This window comes from Lissotriton vulgaris, chromosome 5 (genome assembly GCF_964263255.1).
Source record: "Lissotriton vulgaris chromosome 5, aLisVul1.2, whole genome shotgun sequence".
NCBI classification, from domain to species: Eukaryota; Metazoa; Chordata; class Amphibia; order Caudata; family Salamandridae; genus Lissotriton; species Lissotriton vulgaris.
Window position 1 is genome coordinate 1772378087 of NC_141693.1, and position 11585 is coordinate 1772389671.

Below are 11585 nucleotides of genomic sequence, written 5' to 3' on the forward strand. Positions count from 1 at the left end.
AATTGCTCCTTTAGGGCCAGATGTAGGTAAATCCGATTTACCGACTCTTAAATAGCGACTCATACCGATTCGGTTTTTAAGAGTCGGTAAATTGGAAGGAGGCAGATGTAGGTAAAAAATTACCGATTCTGTAAGAGTCGGTATTTACCGAATCGGTAGGTACCGATTCTGTATTTCCCATTGATTCCTATGGGCCTTGAAGCCCATAGGAATCAATGGGAAATACAGATTCGGTATTTACCGATTCGGTAAATACCGAATTCCGCAAGGGTGCAGGGGGTGTCACTTTGACACCCTCTAGCACCCCAATTCCGGACTTGTGTGCCATGTGGCACACAGAAATGCCCTAAGGGCATGTCTGTGTGTCACATTGCACAGGTGTGCATGCACAGATGTGCATGCACACCTGAATTCGGTATTTTACAACTCAATAGGATTGGGTGGTAAAATACCGATTTTTAAGGGCCTGTGGCACTCTTAGGAGTGCCACGTACATGTGGATATACCGAATCGGTAAATATACCGATTCGGTATTTTACTGATTCTGTAAATTTACCGATTCGGTAAATTTACAGAATCTGTAAAATATAGGCCCCCTACATCTGGAATCCCTAATATTCGGCCGCTACCGACCGGTATTAGGGCTCCTACATCTGGCCCCAAGTGTCCTGTAACAGAAAATGCTTTCTAAAAACAACAGTAACGGTACGCACAAAGTGCCCTCTACCTTGACTTTGGTCCACCAAAATGACTACTTCTGTGGCTCATTTTACCAAAAATTCAGAAGATATATTGTCACAATGAGTTCTTTTTCCCAGCACTACTCTGGACACCATCCCAAAAGCAAAGTAAATTACCTAATCCATAAACTCCTTACGCATTTCTTTGCGCAACTGATGGAACTATGGTAAAAGGGTCCGAACCAAAGCATGGGCTTACCACTCTCCAAACAATGGAATCCATGGTGTAATAAAACAACGAACAAAGTATCAAACTGGACTGCCATCTCAGTAATTTCTCTGCCGCAAGGAGACCCTCTATTTTTATTTGTTGAGCCAATGAGAAGAATCAATTTATGGGTGTTGGAAATATAATTTTATTGATCATGTTTTGAAAGGGTAATAAATGTTATGAAATTATGTAGTTAGCTACCTTTTCAAAAGGGATTCTTCAGCTACCGCTGGGGGAAATACACACAAAAGGTACCTTTTCCAGAGTTTACTCCTTTCTTTTATAAACTCAAAGACAACTGTCTGAATTTGGTAAAGTTAGTAAATTTCAAGCAAAGACACATGAGAAGCTGTAAAAAGACACCTATACACATTATGCACACCTCAATATTAGCTATCACACTAGTGACCACCCTAAATCCTGTCAAAAGTCAAATTTGTCAGTAATACAAGACACAAACATTGACCTTTTTAACGTTTTTTATTACAAAAATATTCTTTTTCAATAAAATAATACTTTGCTACACATGTCGTTTCTGTAATACACGTCCTGTGCAAGATGGATTGTACATTTCATTAAACAAAATAAATAACATTACAATTTATGCTAACAATCCTACAAGTGTGTTTCACAAACTGTTTGTGAGGGAAACAACAAAAACTTGTCATTTAGCTGTTGAATACATTGTGTACTTTAATACAACAGTGGAAAAGATAGTGGCAACATCAGCTAGAGGACAGATCCATTTGTTCTTCTCAAAACTATCAAGAGTGGAGACATTATAGATGACATTTCTTTTATACCACAAAACCTAGACATTCACCTCTGTTTAACACTAGTTGGTTGTTGCATGAATCAGTCAGTAGTCTGTACCTTTTCAGCTAAAATATAGATAATTGTGTTACACTACTTTTGAAGGAAAACATTGTTTTCTGTAATGTTTAGAAAAGTCACACTAGATGCTCATTGGAATGAGGATTGATCTACCCGGCTCCACATTATTTTAATGTTTTAATCTAACCTTGAAATGGAGGAATGAAAGTAAGCCATCTAAACAGCATTGAAATAGGAACACCAGTGCTAATAGTACATACAGCCAAACTTCACAGTAGGTCAGACTGATTGAATAATACGTTTTAGGGTATTTTCAACGTAATAGTTAGCATATACAGTGAAAGACAACTAATGCCAGATAACTTTAAGGGCTAAGGCTGTCTGGTCAAACGAGAACAGAAATATCAACACATCTACTAAAGATTCCTGATATTCTTGACTCACAAGCATCCAATTCCTAAACTCATCAAAACACAGTCTCTAAGTCTAAATTTACTATGAGGGTGGATGCGGGTGGTGCAATAGGATTCACATTGCCTCTTCCGCCACACCTTCATGCTAAGTCCTAAAATGACTCTCTCTTGATCTATTTTGTTCACATTTGTTGGTATTTGGATCTGTTATTGTTAAGGATATCAATGTAGTCTTTCATTGGTCATTGTCTTGTGAACAAGAGGTGTTTGTGTGTCATTCCAGCCCCTCATTCATCTGTTTAAGAGACAAGCGTCACCTGAGCATCGCTGTAGTGACATCCACCAAGAACGAGGAACAACTCCAGGAGACCCATCCTGTCGACAACAGAAAGGGCTGTCTATCATCTTGTTCCATAGTCTTGTAGCCAAAAATAAATAACTGGTCACTAATAGAATGCATTTGAGTAGGCATGTTCTGTCCAATTGTAAGCATTTTAAATTGAAATGAACCTAAACATGTAAAGGTCTGTATCCTATAATGAGAAAATGGTTTAATATATCCTTGACTTTTAGCTTGAGCGTCAATGATGATGCCATTCTTGGCTTCAGTCTAGAAAGAAGGCTGTAAAAGAGTCTAATAAGAGGCTGACCTACACTTGGCTTTGGAACGCTTGAATTGGCTTGCAGAGTTTACCTCTTGCGAGGAGTCACATTTCACTTGGGGCTGCATGAACCTGTCTGCTGCACGGGACCTTAGAGAGATGGCGCCTTAGACTGAGATTCCCATGCACCAAAGATGACGGCATGAATGCAGATTACATTCAGAGTCTTTGGCTCTGGGGCGATAACTATTTGTTTGCACCGGTCCCATGTCCAAGACCCTTGATGGACTGCCAGTGAACTTGTCACGTTCTGGATGCACAAAGATCCCAATGTCATTAGAATCTGTTGGTGCTTTGCAGAACGCAATGATAGGACGACTGAGAAGAGAGGACCTGCTCTCAAGAATTTTAAAGTCGTTAGCCCCAGCGAGGATGCATAAGTAAAATTCAGACAAACTTCTATAAAGATTTCTTGTCCTGGTGGCTCAGAACCTGTGACACACAATAAGGAATTATCCCGACGGCAGCCATCGGCACAGCAGCACTTTTGCAGAAAGACAACATGTAGAACAGCAGCTCCACCTTCGTTGGTGGCTTGAAGGAATCGAAGAGATGGAGGACGATGAGGGAGGAGATGATGCAGCACAGACGGAAAGTGAACTGTCCCCCTTTTTTTCCTCGGCAGCTCTCCTGATACATGCGTGAGTTGAGAGCCAGACCAAGTCCACAGAAGATTCCCAGGTTCCTGAGAAGGCCAGCGAAGGGAGTGGTGTCGATGTGGATCCACTCTGGCTTGGCGCACCAGCGCTTGGCTTTCTCCAGTGTCCAGAGAAGATCCACTCCCAGGGCTTTCAGCAGGAGGTAGAATCCCAGAGCGAAGACGAAAAGGAAGAGGGTGGTGGAGAGGTATCTCTTCAAGCTTGTCTTGTAGATGGAGGGGATGTGGTGGAAAGCTTCAGCAACGGCCATGCCTGGAAATATCACATAATGAGAGGAACATTAGAGCCTTGAAGAAACTTCAAGAAAACCCATGCTATAAATCCAATCAGAACAGTATTTGCGATCTGGGAAAGTTAGTACAAACGGAGAAGCAAATTCAGGAAAAATGTTTATGATAAAGGTGAATGGAGGGAGGGTAGATTATTTGTTTTACTGACCTGAAACGACTCCAGTGATAACTTGGTGTGGAAAGTGAGCCGCGAGGAATATCCGAGACAAACAGACGCAGATCTGCACCATCCAGAATCCTGCCCAGAGGACTCCACGCAGACACCTGAAAGACATACGGAGTTTGGAAGATTTGTGTTAAGACAGTGAAATAATTCAGCATTTTTTCAAAAGAGAAGCATAAAGAGATAGAATCTCTCAACTACAATGATGTGTGCTCTCTGTTTGCACTAGGTGTCAAAATGCCGCTGTTAATGTTGAAACAATTGTGCACAACTTCTATGGTCTGGTTTAAAGCTAAAATGTAAAGCTAGGCCTTTCCCTTTCACCTCCCACACCCAGTCAGGAACACAGTGAAATAAAATGCATAGTGAAGTAAATTACTGGAACTCAGAGAAGTCTTGTGATTAAAGTTGTACACAATTGTTTTGAGACTCGTTTTCACACCATTTCATCAGGTGATATTTGAACACATAAGCTTGCAAACAAATGATCTATTTAGCCAAATCAATGTGGCAATTTACTGCAAGCTATGCATAATTGCTACTTTATGTTAAGTTTGGCTAACAAAGTATGCACAACCTCAACTCATAATCCAGTGTAGGGTAGAGAGGAGGTTAGATATACAGGGCATTTCTGAACCCACCTCCTCAATGCATTCTACTGGTTGCACTACACTGGCAGTAGCCAGGAAGGCCACCACAGAATCATAAGTATCACCCAGAATAGGGCACATTGAGACTTCCCAGCGTGCATAAAAAGGCATCTGAGAAGCAAGTTAGCTTCCAAGAGGCCAGCAAGCTGGTTCGCTGAAATGGTGAAAGAACTACTCGTGCTGTCCACACATGACAAGTTCAGTTGAAGAGTTTCTTACAATCTCCTAAACTCCAGACTGACCAGCCAGAAGAAGACTTCCAAGTCTACCGTCAAACGAAATAAATAGAAGACCTGGTGAAACTTGTCTAAATGCAAGTTATACCAGCTTTGCCAACTCTCTAATGCTACCTTTACAGTTAAGGGCCAAAACACTGTGTCCTAAATAGGGCTGGGCGTAGTTCGCGAAGTAGCACTACGCGAAGCTATGCAAAGTGCACTTCGCACTATGTGAGCTATGCATAGCCTGTTCTCACTGTGCAAGATGCCATTTTCAATGATTTCACAGTGCGGACAAGCATTCGACACTGTACAATTTTTGAAAACGGCATCTTGCACAGTGCGAGCTGCAGTTTTCTGCTGCTCGAGTAGATTTTTACTCGAGCGGCAACTTTCTCGACGCAGACTGGTAGTTTCTCAACGCGAGCGGTGGCGAGCTTACGCGACCACTCGCAATGAGAAAACCCGAGCTACGCGCGTTGAGAAATCTCGCCGGGAGGTTTATTTTGCACGCTCGCGATCGGCAACTTGATGTTGCTGATCGCGAACGAAGAAAAAGTCTTGCCAGGATGAAATTTTGCTTGCTCGCGGTCGCCAACTTGACGTTGAGGACCGCGAGCAAGCAAAAAATGACCATGGCACTAAGATACGCTACGCAACGCTACGCGTGTTTGCACTGTGCTATGTGCAATTCGCATAGTGTGAAGTAGCGGAAACTTCGCAAACTACACGAGCGTAGCATAGTGCTTTGCCCAGGGTTAGTCCTAACATACTGTCCACGTGTACACTTTTTTAAATGTCACTGAGGGGTCACCCATTGCTCACCAGTTCTTTAACGCAGGTGGATTCCGCTTGAGGACAATGGAGAGAACAGCCGTCACCATCACGTAGTAGACACCAGCGGCTCCCATGGCGTGACCAGAGGGACTTCCTGCGGGAATGAGAAAGGAAGCGCCGTTAGTGATTGGCTACCTGGAAGCCATTTTATTGAAAGGTAACAAAGAGTCAACGAAATCCCTTGACTGAACACGCAAAATATTAAATCATGTGCACCAAAAGGTAACAGTTCTGTCTTCCATAGTGCACCTGCCTTAAAGCATGAGTGCCACTAAAATAAATACTTGAGCGACTCCAATTTCTGCTTGATAGTTTTGCAAAAGGGTGAATCTAAAAATACCTTTTGGACGAAGGCACTCTATTGAATAAGTTGTCAAACTAGTAGCCTCGAGTTCTAATACCAGTTTTCCAATTTGGCCGCAAACGTCTTTATCTCCCCATGCCTCAGTTTCCTTGCCTGACAGATTGGGGAGCACTTGGGAACAGGCTCACTAAGAGTCAGTCTTCAGAGCTAAGAAAATAGTATTTTCTTTATATTCATCTGGAATATAGTAGCAGCATAGTAAATGTTTAGAGGACAATAATATGTCAAAAGAGCGTGAGTTATGGATCCCAAACTGAATGGTGGCCCACCTTTGCGTCTGTGTATATGAATAACTGCTGCTAAACAGGCTACCTTTGGTCTACAAAGGATATAGTGCACTTGTATTATGGCGGACAGGATATTGGTAACGTTTGTAATGTAGTATCCTATCTGCTAAGATCTAAGTCAGTTCCGAAGTCATTTTGAAGGAAAAAAAATCAAATTTAAAAAATTGCCCTTGAGGTCTTGGAGTGGGGCACTTTGCTGCATGGTTCAACTCAGGCTCCAGTTTCTTGGGCGCCACTTGGTGCGAACGTGTAATCAAGAGGCAACTAGTCCCATGTCTTTTTTTTTCTGAATGGCCACATGGAAAATCAGATTCTCACCTGGGCCAGTCTCGCAGGTGGTGGGATACTGCTCGATGACTGGCGCCGATGTGTTACTGTAGTAATCTGTGTCATGGACCCACCAATATGGCCGCTGACCAAACAGGATCCTGCAATTGAAAATATTAAAAGGGTTACTCTCCGTTGAAGAACAAGCCAAAATCAAGAGTTGCAGGACTTAAATCCCACATGTGTACTCAACATCAAGTGACCCAAAGGTACTGTGCACTTGGCTCCCAAAGTCATTCAGTATTATAATAAAATAACAATCACTGTTCAAGGTATTACCAGTGTCTCTCCTCATTGGCTATGAGCGCTTTTGCAGGCGTACACTGTAAGGAAATGTATGGCAAACACATGGATTAGATCCTCTGCCAGGATTGCTGCAGTAGGTGCTGGGGACACCTGATGGTGTCAGAGGCCTACTCTATGTGGGGTTATTTAGCACTTACTACCATTTGTATGGTCCTTTCGCACTATCAGAATCTTGGAGCCATTTATGGTTCTGGAGTACAAGCGGACTGGAGTCACAGTGCTCTTTTGACCTGGTATTTGGTTGTGTTTCTTATTATTATTAAATATTTCATATTGGACTGTGGCCATGGAGGATAGAATATGTATTGTTTATCGGCTGATTATATTTTCATACCTAATTTAAGAGTTTACAAAATGGAAATTGGCTCATGTCACGGTCAAACATGGGAGATTAAGATGATGTTTGAGAAATTTTGCACAAACTTCTTTAGGACAAATGCTGAATATTTTAAACTTTGGGGGTTGTCGTATTTCATGTGATAAGTATTTCAAGTAGGATAACAAATCCATGAAAGCTGTCAGGGGAGAAGTGTGGTGAGAGACAGCAAACGACTATTGAAAAAAGTATTTTTTTATACTCAGTTACTATTGATGTAGTGAACAGCTGCACTAGAAAAGATCTAAACCAGAAACATTTGAGCGCACATTCACTGATGCTTGGACAGAGGTCTCTCCAAAACTGACATGCAATTGAGTCAGTCCAGCCTTACTCATGTCACAGATCCTCTGCTGGACAAACGTGCAAAATCAATGATTGTTATGCACCGGTGCATAGGGATAATTGATATTGTATTGATTTATAGATCATGCATATTGCATCATTAATATATCTGCTAGTGGGGAATAAAAATAAATGCCAGTGCCTTCCAAAACACTTGGGAAACTCGAAGGAGACATGGGGAATAAGGAACAGAACGATTTTATACAATTCAACACGGCATTTTGGAGAAGACTGAAGTTAATAGACATCTGTGTACACAAAGACACACACAGGCACCCCCCCACACACGCTAAATATAAATGGAGGATGAAAGGAGACAGATTTATTAGAAATATATGTAAATATTATTCGTCAATGTAATGTGAATCAATGGAATTTTAAAATAATAATGGAAGCACGTGGCACCAAAACATAATAGGGGCATTTTTGCGGCCACCCATATCCAGTAAGGAATAGCTGACTGCCTGTACTTAGCAGCCAGACAGCGATGAGCACGGCGCATCACGAAGGCTGCAAAGGCAGCAAGAAACATGTTGGGGTATATTATCAAGGACAGGTGTTAAAATTATCGCAGTTTTATCGGCAGGAAACTGCCGATAAAATGGCGATAATGGGCTTGATAATACGCCCTTGTTAATTTCCATTGAAGCCCATGTTCTTGTGTTAACATGGGCTTCTATGGGAATTAACAAGGGCGTATTATCAAGCAGTTTCCTGCCGATAAAACGGCGATAATTTTAAAACCGGTCCTTGATAATAAGCCCCTAGGTCTTTAGATAGAGAACTGTAGGTAGATTAGTTCAATTTGGAATTAAAGATTTGCATTTAAAAAAAAAAATTCGACCGAAAGTATCATGTGAACAACATATTCCAAATCCAAAACTTTCAATTAAAATATTTTATGACAACACATTTAAAAAAAACATGAAGACAACTCGAGCCACCGAAGAGACGTCTCATATGGGGGCACACAGTTCTCTCTCTCGCCTCTAGACACTTCGCTTAAACCAGTTAGTGTCAGTTTTAAACATTCTGCACACGTGGTGATTTCACCCAAGAACAATTTCGCGGATTAGGTCAATAAACTAATGTCTTACTTTCCTTTCTCTCGCTGTCTAACGCTGCTGCTATCTACAGGTACCATGTTATTGTAAATCATAAAAGGGGCAGCGCAGGAACACCAGATAGCCCAAGACACGGGCGGCTGATGCACCCGCCACCCATGTCACCGCGTGCTGCCTGGTGAAAGGGGACAGGCTGGGACTGCAGGAGGCAGCCATGTTTCACGGCCGTGCAACAAAGGCCGGACACTGTTGCTCCTCGTGCCTAATGCACTCACACTCTCTGTCCATGTGCTCGACCTCCTGTCTCATCCTGCACCCCGTCTCCCTCACACTATCCGCCCACGCGCCCAACCTTCTGTCTGTCCATGAAGCCCATCTTCACACTGTCTGTCCACGTGCCCGACTTTCTGTCTCTTCCGGCACCAGACTGCCTCACGCTCTCTGTCCCCGTGTTCGACCTTCTGTCTGTCTCGGCAGCGCATCTTCCTAACACTGTCTGTCCACGTGCCCGACTTTCTATCTCTTCCTGCACCAGACTGCCTCACGCTCCCTGTCCACGTGCTCGGCCATCTGTCTGTCTCGGCAGCGCATCTTCTTCACACTGTCTGTCCCCGTGTCAACCCTTTTGTCTGTCTCTGCAGCCCATCTCCCTCACACTCTCTGTCCACATGCCCAGCCTTCCGTCTATCCAGGCTGGCCATCTCACTATCTGTCCATGCGCCGAACCTTCTGATTGTCCCTGCAGCCCATCTTCCCTACAATGGCTGTCCACGTGCCCAGACTTATTACTCAGTATAGCCTAATCGTATGTGGTCTGTTCGTGGAGCCCAAGCTCACACCATCTGTCAACGTGCCCAATGCTCCTCACAGTGCCTATGTTACACTTGTTATTTAATTATTTCTGATGTTCCTCAAATTCCTCCTACTGTCCACCACCAACCTCCCGTATTTCACAACTGTGCCCCAAGCTCCTCACACTGTCCACCACCAACCTCCCACAGATTAGACTTGCGCCCCAAGCTCAACTGTCCCCAGCAACTCACACTGTCCCTGTACCAACCGCCCACAGATCACACCTGTGCTCCAGGCTCCTCACACTGTCCACCCCCAACCTCAAACAGATCATACTTGCACCCCAAGCTCCACTGTCCCAAGCTCCTCACACTGTCCACCACAAACCTCCCACAGATCATAATTGTGCCCCAAGCTCCAACTGTCCCAAGCAACTCACACTGTCCACCACCAACCTCCCACAGATCACACCTGTGCTCAAACCTCCTCACACTGTCCACCTACTAACCTCCCACAGATGAAACATGTGCCCCAAGCAACTCACACTACCCATCTACCAACCTCCCACCGATCACAGCTGTGCCCCAAGCTCCTTCACACTGTCGTCCACCACCAACCTCCCACAGATCATACTTGCGCTCCAAGCTCCAACTGTCCCCAGCAACTCACACTGTCCATCTACCAACCTCCCACAGATAACACCTGTGCTCTAGGCGCCTCACACTGTCCACCTACCAACCTCCCACAGATCACAGCTGTGCCCCAAGCTCCTCACACTGTCCACCACCAACCTCTCACAAATGACGCTTTTGACCCACTCTCCAGGTGTCCCAAGAAACTCACACTGTCCATCTACCAACCTCCCACAGATGAAACATGTGCCCCAAGCAACTCACACTGCACATCTACCAACCTCCCACAGATGAAATATGTGCCCCAAGCAACTCACACTGTCCATCTACCAACCTCCCACAGATGAAACATGTGCCCCAAGCAACTCACACTGTCCATCTACCAACCTCCCACAGATGAAACATGTGCCCCAAGCAACTCACACTGTCCATCACAGATCACACTTGTGCCCCAAGCACAGGCGTGAAGGCTTTGTGATGAGATATGGAAGCAGTCCTACCCTTCCCTGCTCCGGGGAGAGTACTGGAAGCCGGTCCATTTTATTCCACCCAGGACAGAGCAGGGAAAGACCTCCTATGCTACACGACCAGCGAGAGAGCAGTGAAACCATGTACTATCCATCCCCTGGGATTTGAAGCCACCCTGTCCAACCACGAAGCATCAGAAAGCGAAAAAACTGCAAAGACTCTAGTAGTGTTTCTAGTGTCTCCCGTCACATAGATGCCAGTCTATAGGTAGTCTATAGGCAGACTCCAAGCTACTTCTTGGAACCACCAGGTGAGAGAGGCATCATATATTCTCCTTCCTTGCAGTAACATCGCCACCACACTCACCATTTGAAGACGAGGTTGAGCCAGTCGCCGATGACGGCCACCCAGATGAGCTTGATGCCCACCGCCTCGCACAGGTGGAACCAGATGGGGAAGAAGACGAAGAAGGTGTTGCGGAGGTCGGCGGCGAAGGAGACGAACATGAACCAGTCCTGGGAGCTCTTGTAGTTCACCTGGAGGTACTGCACCATCTGGGCGCCGGAGTCGTGGAGGAGGTCCATGCTGGTCTCCATGTCGGTGCAACTACAAATTATGCAACCTGGTGTTAGCTCAGTCAGTGTCTCTCTCTCTCTCTCTCTCTCTGTCGCCTCCGCTGACCCTGCACTACTCCTGCTCTGCTCTGCTGCTCCCTTTATACCATCCAGACCTCTTGTTTGCCGTTCAGTGATGTCACAGCCAATGATCTTTGGACCCAAAAACACTTTCAACAGAATGAAGAAAACAGCCAAACACTGGAACATAGACGTAGGTGGTGGACCCGTTCAAAGAAGGGCTTGCGTAAAAACACCCTCCTCTGACACACACTGCACCTGTGGGACATTAACCCCTTTGATTGATTTTTTCTTAGGTGCAGGTTTAGCAAT

The 11585-nt window shown here is 44.5% G+C and overlaps 1 protein-coding gene across 1 annotated transcript; it reads right to left on the reverse strand.

Moving 5' to 3' along the window:
* Positions 1-1412: 1412 nt before the first annotated feature.
* On the reverse strand, positions 1413-11356 carry LOC147717137 (glucose-6-phosphatase catalytic subunit 1-like). The gene is made up of 5 exons (XM_086924075.1): positions 11005-11356; positions 6647-6756; positions 5666-5771; positions 3958-4073; positions 1413-3771 (listed from the first exon to the last, which is right to left on the reverse strand). The coding sequence occupies exons 1-5, from the start codon at positions 11232-11234 to the stop codon at positions 3260-3262; spliced, it is 1074 nt and encodes a 357-aa protein (XP_086780201.1). The 5' UTR covers positions 11235-11356; the 3' UTR covers positions 1413-3259.
* Positions 11357-11585: the final 229 nt, after the last annotated feature.

Bases quoted from the DNA above. Each gene is read 5' to 3' on its own strand.
- LOC147717137 (XM_086924075.1), bottom strand. From the start codon at position 11,234: ATGGAGACCAGCATGGACCTCCTCCACGACTCCGGCGCCCAGATGGTG. The intron at 6,757-11,004 runs GTGAGTGTGGTG...TTTCAATTGCAG, and splicing joins CTCAACCTCGTCTTCAAATG to GATCCTGTTTGGTCAGCGGC. The intron at 5,772-6,646 runs GTGAGAATCTGA...TCATTCCCGCAG, and splicing joins CACCTGCGAGACTGGCCCAG to GAAGTCCCTCTGGTCACGCC.